The 19,049-nt window shown below is 37.8% G+C and overlaps 1 protein-coding gene across 3 annotated transcripts in view; it reads left to right on the top strand.

Moving 5' to 3' along the window:
- Positions 1-19,049, top strand: part of LOC113638350 (unconventional myosin-XVIIIb) — a 34,617-nt gene that overhangs the window by 4,714 nt on the left and 10,854 nt on the right. For all 3 annotated transcript variants that reach the window (XM_047804678.1, XM_047804677.1, XM_047804676.1), the window contains exons 5-35: positions 26-86; positions 634-746; positions 946-1,113; positions 1,611-1,818; positions 4,814-4,956; positions 5,034-5,134; positions 6,075-6,138; positions 6,385-6,529; positions 7,244-7,414; positions 7,669-7,759; positions 7,916-8,108; positions 8,205-8,285; positions 8,398-8,518; positions 8,608-8,755; positions 9,327-9,510; positions 10,554-10,704; positions 10,824-10,933; positions 11,073-11,138; positions 11,263-11,391; positions 11,927-12,070; positions 12,327-12,416; positions 12,577-12,696; positions 12,968-13,073; positions 13,862-13,986; positions 14,332-14,486; positions 14,661-14,784; positions 15,718-15,918; positions 16,464-16,574; positions 16,684-16,788; positions 17,189-17,350; positions 18,900-19,013. In XM_047804678.1, coding sequence (XP_047660634.1) covers positions 26-86; positions 634-746; positions 946-1,113; positions 1,611-1,818; positions 4,814-4,956; positions 5,034-5,134; positions 6,075-6,138; positions 6,385-6,529; positions 7,244-7,414; positions 7,669-7,759; positions 7,916-8,108; positions 8,205-8,285; positions 8,398-8,518; positions 8,608-8,755; positions 9,327-9,510; positions 10,554-10,704; positions 10,824-10,933; positions 11,073-11,138; positions 11,263-11,391; positions 11,927-12,070; positions 12,327-12,416; positions 12,577-12,696; positions 12,968-13,073; positions 13,862-13,986; positions 14,332-14,486; positions 14,661-14,784; positions 15,718-15,918; positions 16,464-16,574; positions 16,684-16,788; positions 17,189-17,350; positions 18,900-19,013 — 4,005 coding nt within the window. The remainder of the gene's footprint in view (positions 1-25; positions 87-633; positions 747-945; positions 1,114-1,610; positions 1,819-4,813; positions 4,957-5,033; positions 5,135-6,074; positions 6,139-6,384; positions 6,530-7,243; positions 7,415-7,668; positions 7,760-7,915; positions 8,109-8,204; positions 8,286-8,397; positions 8,519-8,607; positions 8,756-9,326; positions 9,511-10,553; positions 10,705-10,823; positions 10,934-11,072; positions 11,139-11,262; positions 11,392-11,926; positions 12,071-12,326; positions 12,417-12,576; positions 12,697-12,967; positions 13,074-13,861; positions 13,987-14,331; positions 14,487-14,660; positions 14,785-15,717; positions 15,919-16,463; positions 16,575-16,683; positions 16,789-17,188; positions 17,351-18,899; positions 19,014-19,049) is intronic.

Below are 19,049 nucleotides of genomic sequence, written 5' to 3'. Positions count from 1 at the left end.
TCTCATTCATTTTCACACTCTGTAGAGGGATGTCTGGTATGAAGCTGGTACAGTGTGGTACACACATAAAAATGGCTTCACGCTTGGTGAGTTTTTAATGCACAAAAATAGATCATTTCAACAGAGAAAATTTTGTTATTGTACATTTAGTATATACTGTATATTCTCAGTTTGAAGAATTAGAGAATTTTAGGTTTGCTATAGTATTAGTTATTTAGAATAGAAGCCTTTATCAGAGACAGAGCACAAGGTTAGCCATGATAAAATGCCCCTGGAGTAGTGATGGTAAAGCCCTTACCATCATTACTATACATATCCTAATACATACTATACATATACATGTATATATACACATATACACACACACACACATATGTATATATATATATATATTAGCCGAGTTCAGGAACCCAATAATATTTTAAGTGTGATGCTGATGATGCCTACTTGGATGAAATAATATAAAATTGTATAATAATACAATGTTATATTATTATATAATATAGTAATACGATTTTAGCTAGAACATTTGGGGACAACTTTTGTAGAATATGACATAAATCCTGGACTGTGTCCATGGACATACTGCCTCTGGACATTCTGCTTGTGTATATGTATGATTTGTAAAAACAGCCACTCAGTTGAAGCCAGATGAGGGCACGCCTGAGCTCCCTTACGGGAAAGTGAGGGTTCGACTCCAAACAGATGGCTCTGTACATGATGTCACGCAATATGAGATTGAAAAGGTGAAACACTTACCCTGTTTTCTGTAGTGGTCTAATTGTCCAATTCTAAACTATTTTAATGCAGTGATGCAGTGAAAAGAACCAGATACTTTAAAGTCATATGATTAAGTGCACTTACACATAGTATTTTGACTGTATTTAATTGTGTATTACAAACTACTATACTTATATAACAAATATGTGGGTTTTCTGTCCCCAGCTAAACCCACCTGAGCTGGACCTGTGTGAGGATTTAAGCCAATTAGGGAGTGTAAATGAGTCAAGCATCCTGCACAATCTGACCAGCCGAGCCAGAGGCCACATGGCCCTAACAAATGCTGGACCAAACTTGCTGGCCCTCTGGCCTCCAATAGCATCACCTGGAAAGGTATCTTTTACTCTTGAGCTATCAATTTGGTGCTTTAACTTTTTGTGAAATACTTAGTCCTATTTTTTTTTCTCTCCTTTATTTTTTATTTTTAATAATTACAAAAAATTAACAAACTTACCCCTTTATACATCTAATTCTAAATGTAATTGAAAGTATATAGCAATTATTATTATGCCATGCACATATTTAAAGCATTAATATAATGTTGTTTTTGGTTTAGTTTACTTTATTTAGTGTGTAGGTGGAATGACAGACACATGCTGGTCACAGGGTGGGGTGGTTTTTGTGTTTTATTTTGGTTTACATAAAATATGTTTGCACTCCTTCATACTCTGTTGTATTTGTTATTATGATTATGAAAAAAAAAACATTTGATCATTAAAAATACTTTTGCTGACTAAAAATAACATCTATACAGTATATTACAATGCATCTTAGTTTTGAGCATCTTCATATTAGTTTCTGTTTGTTTATCCCACTTTGTTTCATGTTAGGGGCTGCGAACCCGTCACTGGGACACATGGGAAACACCTGCTCCACTGCAAACACTGGTCCAGAATGTTTACATGTCTATGGTGGGCCAAAGGAGAGATCAGAGTCTCGTGGCTCTGGGTCGCAGCGGCACAGGGAAATCCACCTTGTGCCAGGCATTTGCCAAGGAACTTCTCAAACACGCTGGCACAGCAGGAGAAAAATTAACATGTGAGTTTATCATCAATACCTTAATAGATATATGGAGTAAATTAGCACTAGCTCCAAAACCACATACTGTTTATGGTAGAGATCATATCCAGGATAATGAACACTCATTCCATGGTTCAGGTGTGTTAGAAACCAGATAAGAACAAAACAAAAATTTACCCCTAAAGGAATAGCCTGGGAATGCACTACAGTCTGTAGTGAATAATGTTAAGTACATCATAGTAAACCTTTCCCACAATTTCCACCTTAAGGGATTTGTTGTCACAGCCTCATACAGCCGTTGTAGGTGGGCTATGAAAGCTGATTTCATCTCGGCTTTAGTTTCCCATTTCTCTCTCATCTTTCTAACACTTACTGAGGTCTCTATATCTCCACAGAACCCAGTGACATTTACTGCACTATCATGATCTGTGCTTATGCTGTCTCTCACAGTGACATGAGAAACTGGCATGGATGGTGTCAGCAGGCCTGCTGTTGTCACACAGGTGCTGTTTCATAGCCCTCTCTCTATTTCATCTCTCATCAACTTCCATCTTTGAATTCCATGCAGTTATCAACAATGAACACTCTCATAATTGTCACCTAAGAGGTCACCTCTCTTGGTCCCCTAAGAGAATTTCTTGCAAAAATGGACATTCCCCTCAGTCTTTTCACTACCAGCAGCAACCCTTCTCTTACTGACCTCTGGAGACTACAGTCTCCCTTCCTCTTGCTTTCTTTCTGTTCTGTATTCCTTCTCCTTGACATTCAACAGACGCCCTCCCTCACACAAGGGAGAAAATGCCCTGGATCTGGTCTTCAGCCACACCTCTCCAGCTCCAGGCATCAGTGCTACCCCACTCCATTCTTCCCATCCAGCTATCAATATTTACCACTCTTTAAAACCTCTACTCTCCCTGCACCCTATTGTCTCTTCCAGATCCTGAATCCTTGTCCTCCCTACCACTGGAATTAGCCACAAGCACTTTCCTTTCCTCAGCCATGGATGTCCTCTGCTCTGAACTCAAGAATATTTCTCGACTAAAGAATTAAGAACAGCAAAGAAATCACACCTTGACACAGATCTTGCCTCTTAACATTCTCTCCTATATAAACTCTCATCTGAAGTGAGTATGAAAAACTGAAGTACATGGTAAAGCTGAAAAGGTATGCACAAGGTCTTTGCAAGAACCACAACATTTTCCGCCCTGCTTAACCCACTGCCTCCTACTGCTCCAGCTTCCCTGACTGCTGAAAAACTTTGCCACCTAATATTAAAAGAAGATCTGCCAGCTCCTACACTAAATATTCAGGATTACCCTTTTCTTTCACTAGCATATTTCTCTAAATTAGAAATAGAAGAGATCCTCCAAGTCATCTTGTCCTGAAATCCTACCACTGGCCCACCGGCCTATCCTACAGACCTCCTCCCCTTAATCACTGCTATCATCAATAGTTACATAACATCTAGGCATGTATCAACCTTTCTGGAAGGTCAGTCATATCAGGTGACATGGAGGGATCAACATCTACTCCATGCAGAAGTTCTATATAGACAATATACTGGTGTCCCACAAGGCTCAGTTCTATGTCCTCTTCTGTTCTCCCTCGACACTCAATGTCCTGGTGAGGTTTTATCTTGATTTTTCATACCAATACCATACTCCTCCAGATGTTTCTTCTCAAATCTCAACATGTCTTGTAGACATCTCATCATGGATAGCAGCTATTTAATCTTAGCAAAACGGAATTGCTTTTCATTCCAGGTGACTCATCCCCATGTCAGGATCTTGCAATCACTTTGGTCAATGCAAACAACCTTATGGTATCCAGGAACAATCAACTGTTCTTTTCTTTTACATGGCTAATCTGATATGCTCATGTTGATATCTGCTTTACAACATCAAAAGGATTTGTCAATGTCTATTCACACAGGCCACTTAGTCATTTTGTGACTGGACTACTCCAACTTGCTCTTGTCAGGTCTGCCTTTGTACACCAATAAACCTCTGTAACTGATCCTGAATTGACTTGTTTTGACTTGGCCGACTTATTTTCAACCTTCCCAATTTCTCTAATTATTATGCTCAATCAACTGGGTTCCTGAAGCTGCCTGAAAAACACTGCTGTATGCCTACAAAACCAAAATGGACCAGTAACCACTTAACTCAAAGCACTTGAAATACCCTGTACCTTTGATCATCTAGCATTGTTCGACTGGTCCCACCTTCTTTCAAGGTACAAGAAATCAATCCTTAAGGCATCAATCAATACTTAAGGCATCAATCAATACTTAAGGCATCTAGCTGGTGGAAATAACTTCCCCACTATGCCTGAAAGACATGTAAAGACCTGAATTAAATAAATTAGCAATTTAACTTGTATGTTGTATGTTTCCTTTGCTCGCTATATTATCAACCCCAAAAGAGTTTTTTGCCAGATGTTATTCTTTGTATGTCACCTAATGAACCAGTATCAGGATATACTGAGAGACATGAAGAGACTTCATGGCACTTCTCTTAGAGTACTGCCAAATGTTGTAAATCTTTATTGATTTGTTACTCATATACTATATGTCCTCCAAGTCCGAAAATACCCCAAAGTTGCTTGCTGCAACCTACAGTAGCTAAAACAATAAAATGTACAGATATGTATTTAAATAACAAAGAAAACAGACATTTCTATGACAACACTTAGCTGTAACCTGTAATTTCAACATTCTTCAACTCTTCAACTGTATTTCAACATTCTGATATTTTATACTCCACTGAATGTATAATAACCTTCCGAATATTACTCACTATACACTGTGTGTGTGTGTGTGTGTGTGTGTGTGTGTGTGTGTGTGTGTGTGTGTGTGTGTGTGTGTGTTTACAATAAACATTTTCCTCTTCCAATTACCACCTTCTTGTGATGTTACTAACATATGTTGATTTTTAAATGTATTTGTATACATTTAATATATGTATATGTATTTGTATTATATATATATTTGTAAATGTGGGTTTTACCACAGTGGAGCGTCTCCAGGCCATGTTCACCGTGCTGCACTCTTTTGGCTGTGTAAGCTCTCAACACAGCGAAGCCTCCAGCCGATTTGCCATGGTGCTTTCTCTCGACTTCAACCATAAAGGCCTTGCGGCTGCAGGACACCTTCAGGTCTCTAATCTGCTCATCTTTTTTTCATGCCATATCTATCTGTTCTTTATTAAGGCTGATGTTTCTCTATCTCACAGACCATGATGCTGGAGAGGTGGAGGGTTTGCCATAGGCCTGAGGGAGAGAGCAACTTCTTAATCTTCTCACAGATGCTGGCAGGGCTCTGTCCTGAAATGAGGTCTGAAAACATTTACAAATAACATCAATATTTTATATTCTGATCCTGGTCTGGTTTCCAAGGAAAAATCTTATACAGAAGAACTAAACAGGTTATTAAATTTCCAATCCAACAGTGTCTTTCACATTTTAGCTGATTGTTGTTTTTCACAATACTTTACAATACCACAAAACTGCTGCTATAATATTAGGGTTCATTCCAGTATTTCTGCACACGCAATATTGATTGAACATACAGTATGTACACTGACAAAAAGACGGTGCAAAAAGAGGCAAACACTGCATTTGTGTATTGTCTTGTATTTTTCTTTTGTCCTGCACTGTCTTTTTGTCTTGTCCTGCACTGTTTGCACCAGGTCACACAGATGCACTTTATGTGGCTAGGACTACTTACTAAGTCCTTATAGCTCTGTCTTTGTGTTATGTAGCACCATGGTCCTGGAGAAACGTTGACTCATTTCACTCTGACTGCAACAGATATATATGGTTGAAATGACAATAAAAGCTTCTTGACTTGACATACTGCTGGGTAACATTGCTACCTTAAAGCTACAGGATTTCCATGTTTGCATGTGTTTATTCCCCTGGTTATTTCCCTGCTTTGTTCCCAATGCTACTGGGATTGCCTATTGATCAGCCATAAGAAGAATAAAGCATTTATGGAAAATAAACCAATGAACAACCAAATATACTAAGGAATATGTAAGAATCCTTATTGTTTTGATGTTTAGAGGTTACATATTGTTTTAGTTGTACACAAGCTCCAGATCTTGGTCCCAGAACTGGCAGTCAGCCTACATCCCTGGCCTCTTTCTGAAACAAAACCCCAGTGGTCTTAATAGACAGAGACATTATTGATATTAGTTTTGCTTGTTTTTTTCTTTTTTTTTTCTTTCTTGTGTTTGAGGAGGAGGGAGACTTAAGCTATCTTTTCCTTCTAGGACAGAGCTACAGCTTCACCAGATACCAGAAAATAACATGTTTGGCATCAGTTGCCCCACCAAGGTAAGAAAATGGACTCAAGAGGAAGTTGAAAAATTAATTGTGCTCATGGAAAAAAATATTTTCTATTGCTCCTTAAAGTCATCAATCTTGGGTTAAATGATTGGGAACCTGGCAACCCTCCCTATAATTCTCTGCCTTTTTATTTGTATCTACATTTGTATTCATTCATGTATTCATCTGTTTAATACAAATAATGCATTCATATTCATTTACACTACTAAGAGCCTCCTTTAAATTCTCCCACAGGTAGATGAGAAGCAGAGGGCTACTGTGGAGTTTGGAAGACTCTTAGAAGCCATGAAGACACTTCAGTTCTCCTCTGATGAACAACGGGCAATTTGGCATGTTCTGGCAGGAATATATCACCTAGGCATAGCTGGCACATGCAAAGGTGAGTCTTTAGCACCTGCAAGTCAAGTAAGGAAGCTGCTTATTTGTTATCACATCCATATACAGCACAAGATGAGAAGAGATTTCACATTTCTTTTGGACCCAAGGTACAATATTCAGATATGACATGACAGTGCTGACAAGACATAAGTAAAGTGCAATGGAATAGAAAACATGGATGAAGTGGGTATGTGGAACAGTTGAGTGCATACTATTGGACAACATAGCATAAATATGCTAATCCCAATTAGAACATTTAACATTGCATTAAGGCATTACATTCATTTAAGAAATCTGAGAGGAATGATGTTAAAGTACAGTACTGTAATGAATCGGTAGAATCAAAGTGTCTGTGTGCAGGACACACTACATCGTTAAGATTTATGTGTATTAGTGTGGAGGGGAGTTACTTGGATCCCAGCATGACAATTTTTAAAAACAACTTTCGGCCACTGTGTTCACATACTTTTGATTTCTTTTCTACTATGTCTTAAAGCTACATAGTTACAGCTGAGTAATGTTTATTGATCAACCTTGTTTCATTTTTAAACAGTCTATATTATTATTTTTGCAATCATGTGTTTTATTAACAGACTGCAATAAAAGTCTGAGCTTTGTTGAGTGTTGTATTGTGCATGTGAACTCATGCAACGTCAAATTTCAAATTCTTTTGGATAATGTTCGGGGGGAAAAAAATGTTATCTCTTTTTTACAGTTGGACGAAAGCAATTTATGAGTTTTGAGAGTGCTCAGGTGGCCAGTTCTGTTCTTGGCTGTGAGGGAGAAGATCTTCACACTGCAGTATTTAAACATCACCTAAGGCAGCTGCTGCAGAGGGCCACTGGAACCACTAGAGAGCGCCACATTGCAGTGGAACAAGAGGAAGGTTGGAGTTGCTGGTCGTATTCTCACCTTTTACAGTTTGGTTGTAGTTTTCAGTTGTATTCACAACTCATGATTCACACCCAATGTGTTCATGTGGTCTGTTTTGCAAGAAAAAAAGGTATTTTAATTGTAACAAGGTCAAAGGTGCAATAGACAGGCTTACTGCAATCAGTGAAGCCATGTAATTTTTTTATTTTATGTATGTATGTATGTATGTATGTATGTATGTATTTATTTATTTAATCTTATCGTTAGGACCTAAATTGAGTGCTGCTCAGTGTGTGGAGGGCATGGCAGCTGGTCTCTACGAGGAGCTGTTTACTGCTGTCGTATCTCTGATTAACAGGTACACACAGAAACACGTATACAGTATATACACGTAAATGCATACACACATGATGATGCATAAGCATAAGCTTAAAATGTCTCCTATTTTTTTTTTTTTTCATCATTTCTTTATCTGAGACTCGCTGTATTTAGAATGTGTGATATTTCTTTCCAGAGCTCTATGCTCCCAGCAGCTAACACTGGGCTCTGTGATTGTGGTAGACGCACCAGGTCTACGCAACCCCAGACACAGTGGGAAAGACAGGGCTGCTGGCTTCTCTGAGTTCTGTCATAACTACCTACAGGAAAGGCTTCTGGAGCATCATTTCACGCACACCTTCACAAACTGTCTTGACAGATACACACAGGTACAGAACAAGCTTCCTGTAGCTTTTGTAATTGTGTGTGTGTGTGTTTGGAAACGTGTTATAGTATAATTGGCTACTGCTTTGTTCTGGCTGTAGGAGAAAGTGTCCGTAGATTTTGAGGCTCCTGAGGACAGTCCACAAAAAGTGGTGTGTGCTATAGACCAACCAGGACTGCAGGTAAATAGTCATCAATGAGTGACTTATTTTTTTTACACAATCATATCAATTTATAAATAAAATCTAAGAAAACTGTCATTTAAAATCAATATATGCATGTGTGTCTGCTTAGGTTCGAGGACCAGAGGGTGACTCTCGTGGCCTGCTCTGGGTTCTAGATGAGGAACTCATCACTCCTAATTCTTCTGAGAACACTATTTTGGAGAGGATATGTCATTACTTTAGTGATACAGGTACTCAAATTACAGGATAATATTACTTCACTGACCAAAAAACAGAATATCTATTCAGACTCACACTGTAATATTTGTATTGTTTTTAGTGCGGCAGTGTGAACAGCCTCTACAGTGCGAGATTGCTCATCTATCCGGCTCTGACCCAATACGTTATGACCTATCTGGATGGTTTGGTCTGGTCCAAAATAACCCTTCTGCCCTCAATGCCAGCTCCATTCTGCAGAACTCCAATGTGTAACTCCTCTTAACTTGACACTTAACATTGGAACATTGAGTATTTTATAACAAAGTTAGACAGCGGTGCACTTTCAGTTGCGGATTGCCCTCTCTCTCCTTGTCTCACTCTTTTTTATCTCTAAGACACCCACCAGCCACTTTATTAGGTATAGCACATGCCATTTAAGTATGCTCAACCCATTGCTGTGTTCATGGAACCAGTTTAAAACGACTTGTGTTTCCTTAAAATGGTGCATTATCATGCTTCATGTAATCATGTTAGATTATTGCTTGCAGTTATTGTAAGATTAAATGCTATTTATTTTGATTCACTGATTTAAGTATGGTCTGCTGCCAAAGGTGCCATTTTCTAGCTTGTTTAACACTGAAGTTCTGATCTCATGTGAATCTTTTTATCTCAATCCCAGATGTCTTCAGTATATAGCAAAAACAAAATTACAATATTTTAATACTAATAATGATGTTTACTTACTAGGAACTCACCCAAAAAAAGATTAAAGAAATTATAGTCATAGTTTAAACTATGATTACAAATGGCTCATTCCCCCAATCTCTCTCTGTTCGTCAGTCATGTAGTTAAAGCTCTGTTTGCTCCACGGGCCTCGGTTCCTCCTTTGTGTCGGGGTTTGGGTGGTGTTGAAGGAGGCTCACAGCGTTTTCTGGAAAGAAGTGGAAATGTGCGCAAGACATTCACCGGAGGAATGGCTGCTATCCGGAGACACTCACACAGCATCTCTATTAAACTACAAGTGGTAAGGCTCTGTGAAGTCATTTCCACAGATAGTTCTGTTTTACTCCTTTATTCTTTATTTACATTTCTCACATTTCTTCTCTCCCTGTACCACCTGAACTCTTTGCTTTACGCACTCTCGTAGCTGACATGGCAGTAAACTACAGTAACTAACTAACTAACTTTACGCACTCTCATTATTTTGATGTCCTTCATTCTCTCTCTCTCTCTCTCTCTCTCTCTCTCTCTCTCTCTCTCTCTCTCTCTCTCTCTCTCTCTCTCTCTCAAATTAAAAAATGTCCAGTAGGATAAAAGGGAAGATAAAAAGATAAGAAATAATAATAAAGCAATGACTGCTAAACATTTTCACTGCAGATCTGTCCAGCACTTACAGCAGATCTGTAGCAAAGTGACTGCAATTATATAGTGTGTAAATCAGAATCAGATTACACACTATATAATTGCAGTCACTTTGCTACAGATCTGCTGTAAATGCTGATCTGTAGCAAAGTGACTGCAAATAATCTGGTTTCTATGGAGACTAGCTGTAAAAAAACAACTCACGTTCCTTTTACTGCCATGTACAGTTGAATTTGAAAATGTGTCACACTTGTGAATTACATGTGGACGTCAGGCAACAGTAGGAGTGGGGATAATATGAATTTGCTATTTAATTATTTAGGGAACCATCTACAGTACCACCAAACAATCACTTTATATTAATAATATTGCCAGCAAATACCTTTCTGACGCTTCTCTGAAAATGACATATCAAATATTAATGACTTTTGCAGTAACCTTTATGTGTAACCACATTTAACCTTTTAAATGTGATGCATTTAAAACTTTTTTAATATGTCCTAAATATAAATGCAAAATTGTTATTTTTTCCAAAAAGAAATCTTTTCTATCCATTTCACTAATAGAATAGATAGAATATGTTAAATCTCTTTGGCCACACAATTGTATAGTTCAGACTTATTTAATCTCTCTCTCTCTCTCTCTCTCTCTCTCTCTCTCTCTCTCTCTCACTCTCTCTCTCTCTCTCACTCTCGCTCTCACCAGGATGCTCTGATAAACCTGATTCGTCGGTCACAGCCAGTTTTCTTACAGTGTCTCAGTGCAAAGGTCGATGGTGGTGGCTTTGATGTTCCTTCATTACGCACCCAGCTGCACTCAACCCACTTACTACCTGCATTGCAACTGTATCGTATAGGTCTCACACATATGTTCACTCACATCCAGCTCACATTATACTGAAAAGTCATTAATAGACAATGCTGTGTTTAAATACAATGCTCAGGCTAGTTTGAGACTAGTGTCTGTCTATCCCAGGTTACTCAGATCATATGTCTCTGAGTGATTTCCGACGACGTTTCCAGGCTCTGTCTCCTCCTGTAATGAAAAGATATGGGTCCGTCTTTATCACACCAAATGAGAGAAAGGTGCGAAAATCTAAACGGATGTATGCACTCATACAAGTTTCCATTTATTGTTATTTTATGGTTATTATTTTGCCATTATAGATGTGAAAGTTACCAAGTAAAAAATAAGTTTGGACCCCTAATTATTTCTTGTTTTCAGGCGGTGGAGGAATTATTGATCGAATTGGATCTGGATAAAAAGAGTATTGTTCTGGGATCAAGCAAGGTGGGAGTTTACAGTATCATTAAATGATCCCATATGGTTGGCACTGATGTGTGTTTTTACAGCAGGTGTGTGTGTGTGTGTGTGTGTGTGTGTGTGTGTGTGTGTGTGTGTGTGTGTGTATTAGGTGTTCTTAAAACGTGGAGTGCTGAGATTGCTGAATGCGCAAAGGGATGTCTTAATCAACAATTGGCTGGTGGAGATGCAGGCTGCATGTGTGGGGCATTTGGCACGGCAGAGATACCGGTGCTTGAAGGTCAGTCTTTGGTGCTAATAGATGTGTGTATAATAATAAACATTATATATATTTCATTTTGGCATTTAGCAGACACCCTTATCCAGAGTGACTTACAACTGAGCTTTGCTCAGGGGCCCAGCATTGGCAGCTTGGTGGACCTGGGGTTCAAACCCATGACCCTCCGCTCAGTAGCCCAACACCTTAACCACTGAGCTACTTTATCTCATATATATATACTCTTAAAATACTCTTAAAATAAACAAGATTAGATAATCATAAGGAAGTGTTACTCGCACTTGAAAAGCAGGAGTTTTGGTTCTGGAGCACTTGGGTGTTTGTGTGTGTGGGGGTGGGGGGTGGGGGTGGGGTTTTTTTTAGGTGTTCTTAAATGTGAGTTAGCTGTCCATAAATCACAGTGTATGGACAGCCGAGAAAGAGCATCAGCCATAATCTCAAACAAGCAATTGTTGCTTCTCTTATTGACCTCTGAATTCTCATTGCAATTATCTATCTGTTATAAGTCTAAATAATTATATGCCTGTCCTGAGATAAGGTGCAACAGATGGCTGTGAGATGTATCCAGCGAAATGTTCGGGTTCTGAACAGAGTGGCCAGCTGGAGCTGGTGGAAATTGCTATGTAGAATTCGTCCCATGCTAGACGTCAATATAGATGAATACAAAATCCAGGCCAAAGAGGTGGGTTATTTATTAATTTCTGTGGTATTTTTGCCATTTTATTCATTAAAAAGCTATATTACAAGCTTAACCCATAAAAATGAAAGAATTTTTATTAAGATTCAGATTCAGCTGTACATTTCTGCAGGTGTTAAATTCAAAGGAATTGTAGAAAAACAAACAACAACAAAAACATATTAATAAAAAAAATAAATTGCACATTGTGTAGATGTGAATATTGTATAAATTCAGTGGTTAATGTGTTTATGTGCTTCAGGATGAGATCAGAATGCTGAGAGAGCGACTAGAGAAGTCTGAGAAGGAACGTAATGAACTTAGACAAACTGCAGACAACCTGGAGACCAAGGTGTGTGTGTGTGTGTACATACTGTCATTTATATGATATAGATCTGTATGAAATTTCAGATTTCTTTCCTAAATCTTTGGCTATAAGTGATGAAAAACAAATCTTATCAAAAGTAATGCACATTGTGTGTATATGTGTGTGTTTGTGTGTCTGACCACAGACCATGGCTTTTGTATCTGAGCTGAGTGATGAGAGGTTTCGAGGCGAGGCTGTAAGTCAGGCCTTAGACACAGAGAGAGCAGAGAGACTTCGTCTCACTAAGGAAAACAAAGAGTTGCAGGTGTCCCTTCTCAAACACTGAACACAATTTCTCTTTTGTCAAAAACTTTAGGCCTTTTAAAATAACTAACTTCCATGAATAGCTGCCTAAAATATAAAGGTGTAAAAGATAAACTGAATTATGTCCAAATGAATTATTGCTTGTGTTTTAGACAAAGCATTTTTTCTATTACATATTGTTTTACTAAGAACTTTTAGTCTTTTCTTCAGTGGAATATTCCATGAGTGAAACAAACACATTAAAAGTAAGATTTGTGTGCTATGTATCGTAGGATCGTTTGGATCAGAGTAAAGTCACCGTGGACGCACTAGAAAAGCAGCTGGCCGAGGAGAAGCAGAAAGCCAAGAGCAAAGAGACTTTAAGTGTCATGGCTACAGGTACAGTAGCACCTACTGCTTTCACAATTCCGAGTGTGAATTAAATAAGATTCTTATAAATAGTATACAAGCTCAAAAATGGCTATACTAGGATAAAATCACTGGGAAACTCTTTTAATTGCAATAGGTCTTAACAATGTATAACGTTTTTCATTCCTGGAGACTAAACTCAACAAAAAAATATCAACAAAGAAGCATTCATTTTGTGCTTAGGCACGCCATCCTTTATTTATTACCTGCACGTTTAGAGTTATTATCTTAACTCCTTGGCAGAGACAATCAGAGTTTGTTCTAAAATATCCTTGTACTTCCTTTAGAAGAATACATCAGGTTTTATCCAAGAGATGCTAAACACCAGTATATTATCACATATCAGCTTATATACACATAAACATATTTGAGAGTGAGCTTGCAGACATTTTCTTGTATGCAGTTGCTCGTTTTCACTAAACATGAGCCTTATGGCCAAAACCTTTATTCTGATCTAATAGATACCTGTAGTGTTTTGGAGCAGCAATTTTTGGGCTGAAAAACCTTCGTTCAATCAACTCTTCTAAACGGCTTATTATACAGTACTGTAGATGTGGTCCTTTTTTAATTCTGTATTACTAAGGCTAATCAGTTTGTATTAGCTAGTACCAGTTGTTATGTGAAGCACTGCTATTTGAGAATTATGTGATGACAGTGATAGAAGCCACTCCATATTCCTTTATGTTCTTTTTATAACATGTTTGCTGAATACTGAATACATTGTATGTTATGTGGAAATTAATTAAAGCGTGTTTTAGAGGGGGAACTACATCTGCAGTTGGATTGTGCACAGACAGAGGTGGAGTTTCTACGCAGACGTTTGCGTCAGATGGAGGAGAGGTTTGAGGCTGAAAAAGAAGCACGAAAACTTTTAGACACCAAGGTACTACACTGTGGTATCTTCACATACTCTCATCAGCTGGGTCTTTCATCTGGCATCAGTATTATTCTAGTTATTAGGCATAAAATTAGAAAAGATAAGAAAAGTTAAGAAAAGATAAGATAAGATAAAAAACACGTCACTACATACAGTATCTACATGCACTGACCTAACCTGCCCTAACACCCAATGCCAAATCTTTATATATTTACAATTATATATTTGGCCATGGAAACACATTGGTTCATGACTAATAAATTTGGAGATCCAATGCACACCTTTTCTAGTGTTTATCATACTTTCCTGTGGGTGGTGCTTTAACACAGCCTTCTTACTCCCACACCAAAGGTTTTGGAGCTGCAAGCCCAACTGGAACAGTCAAAGCGCACAGTCACCGAGCTAAAGCGTCACTGCCGGCACGTGACTTCTGATCTGCAAGATGCCCGTGTACTTACTGACAGCTTGCAGGCCCGTACTCATGACCTGGATAGGAAGCAGAGAAGGTGTGTTCCTTTACTTCAGGCAAAATGTCACATTAGCATAGAAGTGATCTCTATTCATATGCATCTAATATGCATACTGTATGCCCTCTTTCCTTCTCCTGTGCATATCATTATAGGTGGATGTGTGTTGTGGGATATATGTAAGAGTGTGATTTTCAAAAATGTTCTTTACAGATTTGACAGTGAGCTGACCAGGGCTCTAGAGGAAGCAGAGAATGAAAGAGAGCAAAAGGACAAGGCCACTCATGAGAGTATAGCTCTACGGGCAGAGATCTTTTCTCTGCATCGGACACTGAAGGTATGAACCAGGGTCAGACTTCAGCCATCTGTTTAAAAAAAAAAATTCAACCTTTGGACACTGTAAAAATATAAAAGCAATAGCTATATGAAATGATTAAATATGTAATAATTGTTGTCTAGACAAAATATTCATTCCATGGGGTTCCATACATGTTCCAATAGTGTAGATAAGATTTTTCTTTATGTTTCTTTGTTTCTGAGTCATAATTAGAAAAACAAAATTGTTAGAACTCTTGATTGTGTATTCTGGACATCCTTATTAACATAAGCCTCAAACCTCAAATAATGATCTTTAAATTGTTTACAAAAAATGACTGTCATAAAGATGTAGAATTCATTAGGAATGGGCACCCAGATTACTCTGTGGAAGTGCATTTTAAATCACTGGGTAAATTAAAAAAAATGTTTTTTTAAAAATTAGAATGGGAGGGTAAGGTGGTTCTTTTTCTATTATTGTCCTTCGGTACTCTTGGGCATAAGTTTCTATTTTAAGTATGTTCCAGAAATAGGAAACTGTTTGGTTAATTTGGAGGATTATTCCACAGCATTTAAAAAGTAGATTATGGAAAGCACACTGTATATTTTCCAATTCACTTTTAGGATTTCATTAACATAGCTGCTAACAATTTTTCTCAGAATTTTTCTGCTACACTGTTATCAGATGAAGCGATGAAGTTGAGCTCATCTACACTCGAAATGTTGGAACCCTAGTTTTTTAACCTTTTGCTGTATTACAAAGAGAAATTGTATTATATTAGAATGGGATTTGTTCTTTTTGAACTGACTATAGAAATCAAATTAAATAATGTATTTACATGTTTTAGATTTTAAAAATATAAACACAGCTTGACTACAAAGTATTCTCCCAAGAGTCAATACACTAAAACCAAACTTTTTAAGTTTGTGTGTGTGTTTGTGTGTGTGAGTGTAGGAAAGTCGGTTGGAGATAGAACATTTACATCATCAAAAACAAGAGTTGTGTGATCAGATCCGTGACCTGACTACGCCCCTGAACCTTGGCTCTGACTCAGTGCCTGAGCTGAAAAAGCAACTGCGTGAACTTGACAGCAAAGATAAGGAGCATGCTCAGGAGCTTGCCAACATGACATCCAAAATTCAGCAACAGGAACAGGTAGCATTGCTTCTTCAGCTACACTAATGACTTTTGCAGTAACCTGTGTTTGTAACCAAAGTTAACCTTTTAAATGTGATGCATTAAAAACCTTTTTAATATGCCCTAAATATAAATGCAAAAATGTTATTTTTTCCCATGAAGAGGTATTTCTCTCTCTCTCTCTCTCTCTCTCTCTCTCTCTCTCTCTCTCTCTCTCTCTCTCTCTCTCTCTCTCTCTCTCTCTCTCTCTCTCTCTGTCTCTCTCTCTCTCTTTCTGACTTTCCTTGAACGATTTTTGTTAAATCCACCCTCTACGATATAAAATGGCTGCTCACATTAACAGGACAATCTGTATGCAAATTCTCCAGCATCCTGCAGTGCAGATCTGATAACAAATCCAAAAATGGCAACAGTAATTCTAGTTTTATCTTGTGCTGTAATACTTAATGACATTGCTAAGCTAACAGGCTTTCAAGATGGTCTACTGCCTGCTGGTTTTTATGATGATATCTGTGGCACACTTATAGAGGATGACTTTCTCTCTCACTCTTTTTTCCCTCAAGGTACATCTGCGCTTTGAGATGGAGATGGAGAGAATGAAACAAATCCATCAGAAGGAGCTGGAGGACAAGGACGAAGAATTAGAGGATGTGCAGAAATCTTCACAGAGACGGGTGGGGACTGATAAATGAAGGAATGGGAGGAATGAAATGCAGCGATAGGAATTTGATTTTAAATGTTTGTATATATGTGTGTTGTGTGTGCTATTGTGTGTGCCTTCAGCTCAGGCAGTTAGAGATGCAGCTCGAACAAGAATATGAGGAAAAACAGATGGTGGTGCATGAGAAACATGACTTAGAAGGACTGATTGCAACTCTGTGTGAACAGGTAATGTAAGACAGAGGGACAAACTGACATACATACACAGAAACACACACTTCCATCTATGTTATATCAGTCACAGTTATTAAAATTCAATGGTAATACATTTTCATTCACTGTGCAATTGAACACAGAATTAAGACATATCATTATCAGATTAACCAAATCAGTGAGAAAATATTAACATCTTATTGCCAGTGGTATCTAATCAAACAGAACCAGACAAATTATTTGGCCCCTGTTTGCCTTTTTTCTTGGTCTTAGTGAAGATAAAGATGAATCTTCATAACAGTTTTTAAAAAGAATATTCTGAAACTGATAAATAATACCTTAGCAATAGATTTTTGTCATTCTTCCTTGTGTATGGAGGTAGTTGAAATTTCTTCTTTTGGTTTTTCCATCTCAGGTGGGACACAGAGATTTTGATGTGGAAAAGCGACTCAGGCGAGACTTAAAGCGTACCCATGCTCTGCTCAGTGATGCCCAGCTTATTCTGTCCACTATGGAACAAACTGGTCAGTGCCAGGCCCCAGGAACCAAGGAGCATTTGGAGAGACTGCACTGTCAGGTAGGTGTTAATGGACCATTTCTCCTCACTGCAGTTCAGCCCCTCAGTTATGCTGTAACAAGAACTTATTTCACATTTGATACTGAAAGGAGAACATACATTCCAGGTAAACATCATAGCTCACTTTTAAAAATGTGTACAATGTACAGTACTGTATTATTTTCATTTTTATAATTTTTTTTTTGACATGAGTTAGAAAAGAAAAGTAGTAATAAATTATATTGAAGACACCTTATACAGAAATTGCCATCAATACACAAACACTCCAGTACCATTTCCTAATATGCAGAAGCATAAAACATAATACAAAACATCATCCCAAACCTTTCCAACCCACTCTTAATCATTTTGCTTAAGATGAGTCAGAAATCATTTATCCACATATTACCAGTTGTCCAGTTTAACAGCTACATTAAAGAAATTCAAGACTTCGATTCCTTAGATGATCAAGACCAGAGATGGGGGACTCGAGTCATATGACTTGACTCGAGTTAGACTTAAGTCGCAAATTTGAGACTTGAGACTTCCGTGACAAATATTAAAAAAGACTCGACTTGACTTTGACTTGACATTCATGACTTGAGACTTGACCCGGACTTGAGTTAAATGACTCAGAGATGGGGGACTCGACATGACTCGAGTCAGACTTAAGTCGCAAATTTGAAACTTGCTTAACAAATATTAAAAAAAGACTCGACTTGACTTGGACTTGACATTCATGGCTTGAGACTTACTTGTGACTTGCACTTTCTCCCACCTCTGCTCAAGACTGACCACCAAGTTTTCATCATTTGGAGGTAATGACTCACTGAGTCACAGAGCTTTAGACATGACTTTATAACTCTTTGATTTGTCTGATTTTTGAACTTTTCAGTGAATTCCTTACTATTTATTCTGGAATTTTCTTTGATTGTGTCAAAGTATAAATACATACAGTGTAAATACATAAAAACAATTAGGGAAATAATCTTTCAGGAGCTTTAAATTACATTGCTAGAAATTGCTGTTCTGTGATGTTTTAGTATTAATGTTCTATTTAAGTTATATTTAAATGAAGAGGACTGGCAGTAACCAAGCCTGGGTGTGTCTACTCTAACAACCCAATTATCAATTAAGTTTGATTAACTGGTTGTTTGTGTAAATGGGGGGCAACTTTCCAACATGGCCAGTTGATGTTTGCTAACTTTATTTTCAGCAATAAAGTAAATAATTATTTACAAACAGTGCCTTGTATTTACTCAGGTTGTCTTATGTTAAATTTAATTTGAAGATGTTGAGCACATTAGAACTGAAAACCTCCAGACTGAAAATAACAGGTGTAACAGTGCTAAATAAAATATACTACTGAGTTTCAAGGAGCTACATAAAATCCATACATAATACAAAATACATAAAATCATACCCACATTCCTACAAGTTACACAGAACATCCAAAAAACGAACTAAAATAGAAAAGAAATAGTTATTAATAGCTTCTATTCATGGCACGCTGGGTGATTTTGAACTCTTTCCAGTATGAAGTGTGAAAGTGTGGTTGTGTTTGTAATAGCTGGAGGAGAGTGAGGCACGGCGTTTAGAGGCTGAGACTGTGCAGAAAACTCTTGCCATGGAGCTGGAAAATGCTCAGCTGGAGCTGGAGAGCATCTGCAAACAGAAGAGCCTGGTGAGAAATTTTTTAATTAACACAGATAGAAAAAGC

This window comes from Tachysurus fulvidraco, chromosome 20 (genome assembly GCF_022655615.1).
Source record: "Tachysurus fulvidraco isolate hzauxx_2018 chromosome 20, HZAU_PFXX_2.0, whole genome shotgun sequence".
Lineage (NCBI taxonomy): Eukaryota > Metazoa > Chordata > Actinopteri > Siluriformes > Bagridae > Tachysurus > Tachysurus fulvidraco.
The sequence above is the reverse complement of the archived record's forward strand: the minus strand, read 5'-3'. Positions and strand labels throughout refer to the sequence as shown.